Below are 14,423 nucleotides of genomic sequence, written 5' to 3'. Positions count from 1 at the left end.
TTACTGCTGTGTTGCTGGGCTTTTATGGATGGAATGGGGAGTATTCCAGAAATATAATATATTATTTTACTTTATTCAGAGGGGTGACTGACCTCATTCTTTATTATAAAAGTTTTGAAATCAGGGGATTTCTATGCAGTTAAAGGCAATTTTTAACTTGGGTGTCTTTTCTTTTTAATCTAGGTAGCTAAGGAGTTGGAGTATAAGTAAGGGATTTATTAGCCCCTTTCCTACTCTTTTGTGAAAATGAGCAAGTGCTCTTGATGTAGAAATATATAAAAAAACGTAATTTTCATTTGTAAGTTATAATATACTAGCCACAGTACCTGTGTGTGAACGTCTCTTAACTGGCATCATTGCTAGAAGGGCACAACAACATTTTATAGTCAAAACACATTGAAAGTATGTGCAAAAAAAAAAAAATCAAGACAAATATTACCAAACATCATTATCACTCACACACCACTTTCGTCATGTCAGTAAAGCCAAACTAACCAATCAGATTGCTGACAGAGATTGGACACACAGACCTTAGTATTTTGTTATATGGTAGATAGATCTTATAAATAACACTTTCCTTTCCCATCTCTTTCAGGTTATGGTTTTGTGAAGTCTCGGACTCTCTGGTAATACAGACATGCAGGAGGCTCTTTCCAAAAGTCAGGTTTGCAGATGTTACACTCTGTAGTCCCTATTGTGAGGAGACAGTGAAACTCATAATTGGAATGCTGAATGATCAAGGTTTTTCTCTTAAAAGGTTGAGGTAAGGTGATTACTTTCTACAGGTATATTAGTCACTGTTTTATTCATTCCTTTTACTGAGTTTTTAAATTCAGCAGATTTTAGTCATAGTAATTAAATGTGGGCAAAAATCAGTTTAACAACAAATTATATTATTCATTTCACAATTAATAATACATTTCAGAATGCATATGCCAGGATTTGATTGAAGAACATTTGTTTTACTTAATATGTTGACTTACTGTCAGGATCTTATTAGAAAACATTCTGAGTTTATTTCAATTTTAAATGTATTAGTTATTAGTTGTTAGTGTCTAACTTTTTTTTTTTTTCCATAATCGTTTCCATCACGATGGTAACTGAATTGCTATCCAGCTAGCCACCTGAGCTGACAGTTCAGTTTGGGACAAAACAATGCAGCAAAAATACCCAATAAAAGATCTAGCTTGATAGCAACTTGCTTTCAAATTGACAGTAATTTAAGAGCAATGCTATGGTTTGTGTTTATCGACTATAAGGGATAAACCAAAGAATTAAGGAATGGTTTATTCTGGTAATTACTGCTAAAACTGTGACTTTGATTTTTAGATATTGTTATTGTAGCATCAGAATCGAGACAAAATTACTGAAGGAAAGGCGTGTTATGTGTTATGATCTGCACCAAAAGGAACACCAAAGTCATCAAAAATATTTCCCCAAACAGAACTTTTAATTATTTAGTTTTGTTAAATCAAATGAACAGTTTAAACTAAACAATATACACAAATACAGAATTCAGGAAAACAGGATAGTAAATAATAACAATATCATAAAATAATGAACCGTTAAATTAATCCAAAATTAAAAATCTTATCAGAAGACTGCAAAACTCACAAATAATAAGAACAAAAGGAAGCCAAATATCATGGTTGTAATCAACTAATGCCAAAGCAAAAAAGTTGTGGCAGCAAGTGTCTTACAAAGTCCTAATGACTACTACACCAGATGGCAGTAATTCAAGTTAGAAGCATCTACTCAGAGATGGCAATATTTAGTTAACATTTTTCTTAGCTTAATGCATTATTTCTGATGAATCTGTTAATTTCTTTTTTAATTCCTGCAACATCATTGTATTATTATTATTATTTTATTTTTTTATAAATGCTGCCATTGTGAGCCATGTTTCTATAATGCAACAGCCTGTTGGTAGGGTACGAGGCATCTGAAGTCACATTGTCTGATATCTTCAACGTGCTGGTATTTCAGCCAGCATTGCACTGCAAAAGGCTTCCAACATTCTGGATTGCTAAGTGAAACCTTTTCATATTGCAATTAACTTTTGTTTTCTTCAGGGTTTGTGGTTCTGACCGCCACTTCTTTCTTGATTACATTCAGTTTTTTCATCCATCTCCAGGCCTGCTACAAAATAATTATGCTGTCTTTTTTATCTAGGCACAACACCAACAATCAGAGAACATGTAGGCTAAAAGATCCAGGATAAATCAAATTATACAACAAAACACAGTACTAGTACTAGCAAGGGAGATGGGAAGAATAACAAAACCCCCATAATAAAAAAAGCAAAACTGAAATAGGGATGAGTTTCTTCGGTTTCAAGGGTCAGGCAGTTACTGATAAGATAATTCATGATCTCTGTAAGCAATAAAACTAATAAATGTTTGCTATATAAGGGTCACCAGTTAGTTATGAAGTTAGCCGGTTGACATTGATTGATGGAATAGCAAGGTTTTTTGGGATGGGGGAATTTTCAAGTGATAAAAAAACTGCAGACTGCTTTAACTGGGATTCAGAACTTAAAGTTGTGGTTCACAATTAATGCTATTAAATACCTTCTTTTGTTAAATTAAAATGTTGTGGCTTATTTTCTTCCACACCAGTAAGTCTTTAATACAGGGGTGTCCAACTCCAGTCCTGGAGGGCCGCAGTGGCTACAGGTTTTCATTCTAACCATCTTCTTAATTAGTGAGCCATTTTTTGCTGCTGATTCACTTGTTTTGCCTCAGTTTTATTTGACTTGACACAGGCCCCTTAGTTGTTTCTTTTTTCTTAATGAGCAGCCAAACAATAACGAGACACAAAACAAGCAACCACATGACCAGCTAACCTGAAAATAAATAAAGGTGATGGTCTCAGTCATGTTGTCTTTTCAGGTCACCAATAGATCTTAGAAAAAACAGAAAATCAACAGTTTGCTATGGCAGAATGAGAGCAACATCAAGCCACAATTTTCAGTAATGGCTTTAATTAACAGCAAGGATTGGCTTCACATTAAGAGATTGGTTGGAGTGAAATTGGCTGGAGTTTGACGGTCCAATTTAGCTGGTCATCTGTTGGCTCATTTCACAACTCATTTCTGTTTGGCTGCCATTTAATGAAGAAAAAATCAATTCAGAGGACTAAATCCTTACAAACAGGGCAATTAAAATGAAAAGAAAAGGTGTTAATTAGCTGCGAAAACTGGTTGTTGATTAGGAAAAGGGTTAGAATGAAAACCTGCAGCCATTATGGCCCACCAAGACCGGAGTTGGACACCCCTGCTTTGATACAATAATATTATTTTGTCAGTTGCTTCATGAAGGATGATCTACTAGACTGCTGCATTGTCAAAGCTCACTTGCTTTTTTAGTTCCAGTTGAAACCACTAAACTGCTTGCTGGCAAGAGGGAAAGTGGCCACCTTCAGGGGTGGGGTACCATGTGTAGGTAATATGCATTTTCTGAGAATAATAACGAACGAAAGAAAGAAAGAAAGAAAGAAAGAAAGAAAGAAAGAAAGAAAGAAAGAAAGAAAGAAAGAAAGAAAGAAAGAAAGAAAGAAAGAAAGATTACAGCCTAGTGACCAACAAAACATTCTGTTTGTCTCTTTCATTTTATTTTAGTCTGGCACCTCAGGACACAAAATCTTTTGGAATTAATAAAGTAAACATCCGTCAGATTTGTATTAGTATATAATAATCCACTGTGGTGGGTTGGCACCCTGCCCAGGATTGTTTCCTGCTTTGTGCCCTGTGTTGGCTGGGATTGGCTCCAGCAGACCCCCGTGACCCTGTGTTCGGATTCAGCGGGTTAGAAAATGGATGGATGGATGGATATAATAATCCACCGTACTTTTAGAAAATAATGTAACACTCTGATTCTAATTCTTTCTTCTTCAGTTGGTTTAAAGGAGTATTCTGGCAAAAGCAGGAGTGGTATAATGTGTCTTTGGATATCATTACTATAAGCAGAGAATGGATTATAGTTACTAACTGCTGATCAATGATGAATGGTGGAAAATAAAGATTTTGAACAGACAATTACATACTACAAAAAAACAAAGTACCGAGCATCTCTTGAAAGAAATAATACTAATTTAGCCTTGATTTAAATCAAAATAGATAGATAGATAGATAGATAGATAGATAGATAGATAGATAGATAGATAGATAGATAGATAGATAGATAGATAGATAGATAGATAGATAGATAGATAGATAGATAGATAGATAGATACTTTATTAATCCCAATGGGAAATTCACATTCTTCAGCAGCAGCATACTGATATAATAAATAATATTAAATTAAAGAATGATAACAATGCAGGTGAAAAAAACAGAAAAACAGACAATAACTATGTATAATGTTGAATGTTAACGTTTACCCCTCTGGGTGAAATTAAAGAGTCGCATAGTTTGGGGAAGAAAAGATCTCCTCAATCTGTCAGTGGAGTAGGACAGTGACAGATAGATAGATAGATAGATAGATAGATAGATAGATAGATAGATAGATAGATAGATAGATAGATAGATAGATAGATAGATAGATAGATAGATAGATAGATAGATAGATAGAACATTCCTTAACCTGGTAGGCAAATTCCAATATTTATCGGCCATGTACTTAAATTAGTCTTATTTATTTTTGGAATTGGAAGGGGGTAAGTAAAAAATATAAAACTCACAAAAACAGTAAGCTTCTAACTCAAGTGGATTATAAAATGTTAAGAATGAATCTTGGCACAAATGTTAGAAAAGTTTGTTTGCTTCAAACAAATAACTCCAGCGTTTCCCATCCTGTGGGCTATGGCGGCATTGCAGATTGGCTGTGGCCAACACTGTACGAAACCCCGTCCCCCCACCTGCTCTGAAGACTATGCTCAATTCACAGCGGTAGCATTGCAAGAGGATCATAGCCAACCCTTGATGACTTCTCTAACATCAACTGTGAAGGAAACCTTCACCATGGATGAAAAGCATTGATGATCATTCTTGATTCATCTAACACTCTGACACACTGGTGATTCTGTGGGAAAAATCCTCAGTCAACCCCCCACTCCCAATTCAGATGCTTGTGCTCAATTCATTAAGGGGGACCTCCCTACTCCCCCCACTCAGACGACTGCACTCCCCACTGTGGGTCGTGATACCATAAAGTCTGGGAAACACTGGTCTAGTCACCAAGTACTGTGGTTGACAACAGTCCTTCAAAACATGACTTAATGTAATAATAATATCTTTTTTTTTAATGAAGTTTATAGTTAAAAGGACAGCCAATGTCTGAGAGCTCTTTTGTTTAAACTTGCGCAAACCCACACTCTCGCACATCCTTCTAATAGCAACCATTTATTGCATTGTGTTGAAAATTTGCAATTTTGTGGCATCTTTTCTTATTTAAATGCTGTCTGTTTCACTTCAGTGTTGGGATGCATTCACTAGATTCAATAGAAAACGTCTATAAAATGCTATCTGGAGACAAGAAAATGAAGAATGCTACCTGGGAATTAAAGGAAATAAGTTGCGTCAACTTTAGTTATGTGAAGTACACAGCTGCTACAATGGAGACAAGGTAACATCTACAAGTAAAACACTGGAACCCTTTTCTTCAGCAGAAAAGTTCAGAAGTGTTACTGTATGCTGCAGTACCTTTAAAGAATTTGCTTTTCTTCTTGCCCTGAGAAACTAATTTAGATTTAAACATATTTCTTAAGACCATACTGTATTGAAAAAAGAACAACTTTATTTGAGTCTTCTGAATTGCTTGAGCTGAGCAATAGCTTTCTAACCAGGTTTAACTATACAGAGTAGATTATATTTTAATCTTATCACTTAAAGTCAGCAGCTCGGTCATGTGAGTTGAGTGTGAGTAAAGATATTGCTATATGGTGCCGGTTCCTTGTTTTATTGTGCAGGTCACCTGTGACATGCACCTAAAATGAAAGGTACAAGCTAATGTCTTAGATTTTTTTCTAGAAGGAGGATAGAAGGAAATGTTAAAACCAGCTATGTAACGGTTACCGGTAACCTCTAACCTGTTGCAATGTCTAGGAGCCTCTAACGGGAGGCTGCTGGCTGGCAGGGGCTGTCTATACTTTTACACCTTTATTTCAACAGTTTACCACCCATAGAAGACTTTGGAAAGACATTCCTTTGTGCCCTTAAGGGACTGCAGTTAGATCATGAATGAACAATTTATCCTCCCAGTCCATTATGATCACTTAGACAGATAGACTATGTGTTTATGTGTTTATTCACAAATTATTTTTATTTGCATTGAAAACAATAACTGCTGGTACAAAGTGATACATTGATTCATACAGCCTGGGATGGTTACATCTTCATGTCCTACTAGCAACAGAAAGATAGTGGTAAACCCCAGGTGGTTCCTTTTTTTAGTTGCTCAAGGATTTCTTTCCTAAAAAGAGTGACACAGTTCTCTGAAAGTGTCATATTTTTTAAAAAAAAAAGACAATAGACCAACCCAACCCCCTAATCCCCCACTGGCCCCTCCCCCAACAACGCACTTCATCAAGGACCTTTTATCACAAACCCTTATGCAATCCTGTTTACTTTAAGCTTTGTTGTTGAACTGATCATCTGCAAACATTTTGTGTTCCTCTTGCAATTATGACGAAAGGAGCTAGCCTGGCAGAACAGTTTCATTCAGTATTGAACTATTCAAAAGACTCAACTCTGTCCCTCTAGTAACTCTCTCCCCAATTAAAAATAGAGAGTATTACATAAGTTAAAGGCCTCACAGCAAAGATATCAATGGCTTCCAAAGGGAAATTACTTCTTTTATGATTTTTGCCTAAATACAAATGTAGCGATAATCTTAATTTATTTTACTTAAATCTATTGGGTGATTAATATATTTTTATTTTCTCTTCTTTAGCGTTTATGTAACTGGGTTTGAAGAATATGTAACACAAAGCTGCAGAAGACTAATCCAAAGATGCAAGCCAACATTAATCCATTTGTCAGATCTTGACGATGTGAGGTTGAAGACAATAATTGACATTTTAGATATTGAAGATTACACTAATAAACACCTGAAGTGAGTATGTATTTTCCCTTTCCTTCTTAGACTGCCATCACCCGTTTTCACTCACTATGTTTTACTTCACTTTTAAATTAAATAGTATTTTGCAACTGAAGACAAGTTCACAAAAATGTTACCTCCTGTGTGTGTTTTCCAAGTCTAGACAATCTGGCAGAGTTTATTTGATATCTAATATTCTAATCTTCACTTCAGGATACAATCCAATTTCTACCCAGAATCTTCAGTAGAAAACATACGCTGCATTCTCTTTGAAGAAGAAAAAATTAGAAACATAATGTGGTCAGTGCTTCTTTGTTGGCGTACTGATATTCTTTTGACGCATGAAGCCGGCTCTTCTGAAATAAGGTAACGCATGCCTTAAACACACTCCTGGAATTTCTGATATCTCTCTTTTATTATGACTTGCTTTATTTTTTATTTTTTATGACTTAATTTTCAGTCTTGTGTCTTTTAGTTATGGGGGTTTAGATGAACACAGAATCCATTTATGTGATTTCAATTTGTATTCAAAATATATTGTGAAGTGTCTCACCACTGCTTGGGCTGTAGGGAGTGGAAGCAGTGTTGGGGTGGAGTGACATAAAAAGGGAGTGTGGGTAGTCAGCGGGGAGAAGCATTGGAGCAGTGGGAAGACAGCATCAGGGTGAGAAGGGAGCCAACAGCAAAAGGGCAGGCAAGAGACAGACAGGATGAAGGCGACTTGTTTTTATTATTTTGGAGGTGTCCTCATGACCCAGACAACAGGCGGCAGTAGGGCACCATTTATACCATGGCATATCAAATAAAAAGCCAGTCTGCACTTGAAAGACTCCTTCAGTCAAGCTGTTCCTGTGTGTGTTGTATTTGATGTCATGTGTTTTATTTTTACATTCCCGATTGACATTGTATTGCTGGGTATGATGACCAAAAGCGCATGATGTTCAGTGTCAACATTGCAACGGTACAAAGGTTAACATAATACATTTCCTGGTCATTCGCGATAATACAGTAGATAAAAAACTCTGTTCTTTGGTGTCTCATTTATACAGTTTTGACTTCTATAGTCAAAAGCTGAGTTACAGCATTGTATGTTCAGGTTTGATTTCTGGTTATTGTTTTGGCTCAGAAGAAAGATTAGGCTTTGCTTTTTGGTGCACATTTCATTTTCCTGTTGTTACCATTTTTAAATCCTGCCCATTTTGATGGCACAATATCATGAATAGTCAGGATCTATGGGGTTAATGAAACCATATTATTAATAATAAACAAAAATAAGAGTTTACTTTGACAGCAAACCATGAACAGTTGACTAAACAAGACTGAGTAACTGTTTAGTTACATCATTGCTTTATTACTGTATGCCACATGGAGAACAATGCTTTTTCACACTTTCCATCCTTTAGATAGATAGATAGATAGATAGATAGATAGATAGATAGATAGATAGATAGATAGATAGATAGATAGATAGATAGATAGATAGATAGATAGATAGATACTTTATTAATCCCAAGGGGAAATTCACTTTTTTTTTTTAAATCCATCCATCCATCTTTTGCTACTTATCCTGGTCCAGGTTCCAGGGCCAGCAGTCCAAGCAAAGATGCCCAAATGTTCCTTTTCCCCGTCACCTCCTCCAACTCCTCCTTTCCAAGGCCAGCTGAGAAATATAATCAGTCCAACATGTCCTGAGCCTGTCCCGAGAGAGATGGGTTAGATAAAAGCCAGTCTAAAATTTGACTTCCCCAGAATCATTCTAACAAAAGCAATGAGAACCTTGACCAGAACAAGGATACTGGGACACAATCCTAAAACAAGGTTTGTTAATGGTGTTGCTCATTAAGTGCTTGATGACCAAGTGGCCTATATAGTCCACAAAGTCCAGTTGGGCTCAACAAAATGAAGCAACATGGAGCCACTAGTAGCATTAACCACAAGGGGAAGGGGGAGAAATGCAATACTAAGAGTCATTTATAAATGTATTTATTATTTACTAGTATTTTAGTCTTAAAATGTCTGCAATCAGGTAACAAAACAAGCAAATGCTAAATCTGAAGCTAACCTGTTCTTTTTTATTTCACTTGTTTCCAGGGAGCAACATTTTCATCACCCTGTATCCCTAATTGGATAACAGGTAAAATGGAAAAAGATGAAACAGGACCTGAAATCCACTGTGTGGGCACTTTCTCTGGACTTCAAAAGTGTTTAACCGAAATTACAAATTTTTTTTCCATGATCATGGAAGCATCTACTAGATTTTCAGGAAATATTGTAAATGTAGTCAGACACTAATTGTATAAAAACACCCATTTGTTGTACAGAAGTTAAAATTAAGGGATAGCATTAAAACCCTTGGCACTCATGTGTGTCTGTAGATTACCCTCTTGACTTATCCTGGGTAAGCAGTCCCACTACGGGATAAGAGGGTGCACTGTTGTTGTAACCGATATTGCATCTTTCTCTTTTATCAGCCAGGAGAAGACGCCCAGTGAAGGCAATTGACTTTGGCCCTTCTGTTCAGAGGAGCATAAAAATGGGACACCCACAGATAGTGGATCTCATTCTAGAACCCCTCTCCAAAGACAAGAAAATCCAAACCAAACCAGGCAAGACAAGTCCAGACCAAACATGATCTGGAAAATATTTCTTGCAATGGGTATTTTAGTTTCATTATTGTCCTATCATGTGGTGTTATTTATTTATTACAGCAATTGTTATTAAACAGGGTGACCCAACATTTCTTCACTCCAATTTTTGTTTCTTGCATGACCACACCCTTTATAAAATATATATTTTTAAAAATATATAACTATTTATGTGAGAATATTTTAAAATGTGTTATAAAATATTTAAAGGATAAACATATTACAATATCTGGCACTATACTGAAATGTATACGCAAGTGTATAGTATGTAATATATTGCCATGTTTTTATATTGCAATATGCTTTCCACAAATATAAAAATATAGTTATTAATATATTTTAAAATGCTAGGAATAATATATTGTAAGAAACACTTTAGAAAAATTATTTCTAAATGTACTTTAAATGCTAGTTATAATATACTGTGCAATATATTTTATAGTTTATATTTCAAGATACCTGTCATATATGTATACTGCAGTATATTTTAAAAGTGTAGTAACCTGTCCTTGACAGTGTCATCCAATAGAGGTGTCATAGGTTTTTCTTATACTGTATTTAGATATGTTCTAGACCAGGGGTGGGCAAATTCATTCCTGGAGGGCCGCAGTGGCTGCGGGTTTTTGTTCCAACCCAGTTGCTTAATTAGAAAACAATCCTTGCCAATAATAACATTTCATGGCTTGTTAGTGCTTTAACTCTGCTATGTCAAGTCATTCTCATATCCTTGATTTTTTTTTCCATTCTAAGGATATCATCCAAATACTTTGAAGTGTAAAATGGATGGGTAATTCTCAATGCTTCACTTTTTTCTCTTCTCTTTCCTTCCAAGTATTTAATTAAACCAAACATTGCACGATAAATACACACAGGCGTAAAGGGTAACAAGCAAAATGGATAACTGCTGGTTTCTTTTGTCATTTGCATCTTATTGCTAATAAGGAGCAATTAAAAACCAAGAATGCAGCTGTTTAAGACTTAAATAAGCAATAAGGGTTCATAATCTTAACGAGGGAGACAACTAAAATGAAGCAGAAGTGTTTCTAGAGCAATAAGGGCTTCTTATTAAGCAATTGGGTTGGAACAAAAACCTGCAGCCACTGCGGCCCTCCAGGAATGAATTTGCCCACCCCTGTTCTAGACCAAATTGCACAGGGACAGTTAAAATTCTAAACTTATTATTAATAGAGTATACGTAAGTACTGGTGGAGTGACCTTCTTGAATTACTTTTCCTGAGCTACTAGGAGTCCAAAATAAATTGGAATCATTGAGAAGCCAATGTGTAGCTTTTTCAAGATAATAAGATAAATCATGAATTCTCTTTCTTTCTTGTGTTGGCCCATACATATTGGAGATTAATTTGTTACAGTATATTATAAAATATTTATTTCCTTAGAGTAATCTTAAAATTATATATTTGAACAATATATATATTGTGATAAAAACACAGACCAGACATCATAAAAAGGTTTGGGGGCAGCCACCCATATAATATCCCTGGCTGCAAAAGGTTTTGAGATTGACAGAGATGTTCATAATACTGAGTTCAAAACAGAACTGATTCCTTGGTGGTAAGATGGTGATTTTAAAGGCCCATATAGGAAGTGACGTCATCGAAGGGAACGAACCCGGAAGTGACGTCGTCTGAACTGGAAGTGACTATCATCAAAAAGGGAGGGCCCTGAGGTGACATCTTCTGAGGTACCAGAACCGGGCAGGATTTCTCAGGAAAGGTCTGCAAGGAACTGAGAAAAACAGTTAGTGCACCCTGCCGTCCCCTGGTCGGATGTGGTATTACCATTACTTAAGCCCTTCAGCTGCCTCCTACTCGCATGTGTGCGACTATACATATATATATATATATATATATATATATATATATATATATATATATATATAAATATATATATATATATATATATATATGGGTAAAATTCCATTACGAGTAGCTTTACAATGAAATTTTCATTACAACTAAATATCTTTATGGTCTCGACAGTTTCCCCATTTGACACAAGTCTATAAAAATCTTGTTACTACAAAGTACATTCAGCAGATACTTTCATTACAACAAAGTGCCCAAAAGACCTTGAAATGCTTGAATGAATCATCCAAAGAGCAGTTAGTTCTGTGGTCGCAGCTCAGATGTGCAAAATGATCCCCCAAGCAGAAACATTGTGAAAAAAATTTTCTTTCTTCGAACTTTCCTCATACTGTTTTTTTGCTATTTTTGTTTTCGGTGGTTTTCAGTGATACCTTTTGCTTAGTGCTCGGCAACATTTGAAAAACATCCATTGGAATTTAACTCATTGTCACCCTCCTATAGAAACGGCAGACACGAAAAAACGATAACAGCTCATATTAGAAAAAAAAAACTTTACATTTTTGCACCTCTTGATTGTGGCAAAAAGAAAAAAGACATTGCCAGTGAATTTGGAATTTCGCCATTGACACTCAACTTTCTTGAAAGACCGAGCAAAAAAAAAGGAACAATCTCGGGTTGAAAACGTATGTGAACTGCTGCATCTGAAGACGATGCAAAAGCCGTTTTTATGTGGTTAAGTGATGCTCGTTCAAGAAACATTCCTATTAATGCGGCACTCATTCAAGAAAATGTGAGGTTTCTAAACTCTCTTGGGACCTCCCCTTGGGTGGCAGTGGTGCCTCAGATGCCTGCAGGGATCCATGGGAGATGGAGTTCTCTACAACCCTGTTGGGATCCGGGGGGTGCCATCAGGGGGTGCTGCAGTTGTTCCTGAGACTGTGTGGGCAGCTCTTCCGCCACACCTGGAACTGCAGCCAGAAATAGGTTGTCAAACACCTGGAGCACTTCCAGGTGGGCTATAAAAGGAACCAACAGCCACCACTCTGGGAGCCAGAGTCGGGTGGTAGTGGACGAAGCTTGATGGAGAGGAGTGGTGGAAAAAGAGGAAGAGAAGAAGTATTGTGGGGATTGTGCTTGTGCTTATTGGAACTGTTTGTGCCCGTGCGAATGGGGAAGGCGTTGCCCACAGGTGAAGCACTCCCTCTCGGGAATCGAACCTCGGACGTCAGCGGCGATGCCCCTAACGTTGCGCCACGGCGTGTGCTTCGTATATATATATATATATATATATATATATATATATATATACCAAAAGGCCCTTGGAGGTTTTCCTAACTCCAGATGTGAAGACTAATGGCAAACAGTCACACAATCTATGAAGCATTTCCACACCTGACAATGAATTCTGAAAAAAAAAAATAGAATTTAGTTTCTTGAATGTGGAAAGCTTCAATTTAACTATTCATTATCATCCATAGGGCGGCACGGTGGCGCAGTGGTAGCGCTGCTGCCTTGCAGTTAGGAGACCCGGGTTCACTTCCCAGGTCCTCCCTGCGTGGAGTTTGCATGTTCTCCCCGTGTCTTCGTGGGTTTCCTCCGGGTACTCCGGTTTCCTCCCACAGTCCAAAGACATGCAGGTTAGGTGGATTGGCGATTCTAAATTGGCCCTAGTGTGTGCTTGGTGTGTGGATGTGTTTGTGTGTGTACTGCGGTGGGTTGGCACCCTGCCCGGGATTGGTTCCTGCCTTGTGCCCTGTGTTGGCTGGGATTGGCTCCAGCAGACCCCCGTGACCCTGTGTTCGGATTCAGCGGGTTGGAAAATGGATGGATGGATGGATTATCATCCATACTTTTTTTGATCTATGTTAAACTATAGTAGGAGGATTATTGTAATAGGATGCAAGGCTGGAATCAACCAGGCCATAGCAGTGCAAATTCAGTGTCTAAAGCTTTATTTGGAATTTCTACTTTACTAAAATGTGGGGCAGGACAGTTTTGCAATGGTTAAAACTTCTGGCTCAAAGGTGCAGCATCTTGATGAAATGCTTCATCTAGTTATTACCTTTATAGAGTCTAAAATGGTCTATATGTGCAGGTCAGGTGTAACTGATGATTCAGAATTGGGCCCATGTTAGTGTGTTCATGAGTGGACACTGCAAAGAAGTGGTGTACACTCTCGCCTCACCACAAATCTTAAATGGAATATGAAGGTGTTATAATGTGATGTTCTAAGCTATGGGATGTTGATGAAACAGGCTGACATGGCAGGGGCGCCCTCAGCCCACAAGAAGACACGCGGAGACTTCAGAACATACAGCAGAATTAAGCTTTATTCTATGGGCGCATTCAGACTCATTTAAGATGGAACAACAAGCGAACAACTAAAAGTAACTCTTTCCTTTATTAAATTCTTACCACACATGTTATTATTCTTCCTCATCTGACTCCTACCATTCCATTGCTCTAGTTCTGCCTCTAATTAATTCCACCAATAATTCTTAGTTAAGGCGGTGTCAAACCCCACTCTGTCCATCTTATCTGTTTGATAAGGACTATTCTTTCTTGCTACAATAATTTACAGCCAAAGAGTTCACATTCTCTCTCTAAGCGAGGGGCCCATCTTTCTCCAGCTCTCCTAAACGTCTAACCTTTGGCTTAACAAACTATTAGTGGTTTCTAGCTCATACAGAATAATAAAAAAATATGTAGTGTGGCGGACAGCCGGGACACCCCTTCGATGTGTATTCAGGCGGCGCAGCCCTGGAAGATTTGAGAAGACAAGACACCCCTCAAACATCACATGGCTGATAGAATTCTTCATGGAGCAGTGGGAAAAACTTTCTGGCAGTTGATGTCAGGGACTGCTAGACAGTTAATAGAAACAACTATACTAACTGGGAATTTTCTGAATAAA

General features: G+C 37.2%; 1 protein-coding gene across 1 annotated transcript in view; it reads left to right on the top strand.

Annotated features, from left to right (window-relative positions):
• The window catches only part of LOC114652453 (NACHT, LRR and PYD domains-containing protein 3-like), a 34,127-nt gene extending 24,826 nt beyond the window's left edge, over positions 1–9,301 (top strand). Inside the window, exons 7-11 of the mRNA XM_051927392.1 lie at positions 596–763; positions 5,416–5,565; positions 6,892–7,053; positions 7,252–7,404; positions 9,130–9,301. Of these exons, the coding sequence (XP_051783352.1) occupies positions 596–763; positions 5,416–5,565; positions 6,892–7,053; positions 7,252–7,404; positions 9,130–9,169 (673 nt within the window). The 3' untranslated portion in view covers positions 9,170–9,301. The remainder of the gene's footprint in view (positions 1–595; positions 764–5,415; positions 5,566–6,891; positions 7,054–7,251; positions 7,405–9,129) is intronic.
• Positions 9,302–14,423: the final 5,122 nt, after the last annotated feature.

Source organism: Erpetoichthys calabaricus, chromosome 5 (assembly GCF_900747795.2).
Source record: "Erpetoichthys calabaricus chromosome 5, fErpCal1.3, whole genome shotgun sequence".
Taxonomy (NCBI): domain Eukaryota; kingdom Metazoa; phylum Chordata; class Cladistia; order Polypteriformes; family Polypteridae; genus Erpetoichthys; species Erpetoichthys calabaricus.
Note: the sequence above shows the minus strand (reverse complement) of the source record. Positions and strands in the feature narration are given on the sequence as shown.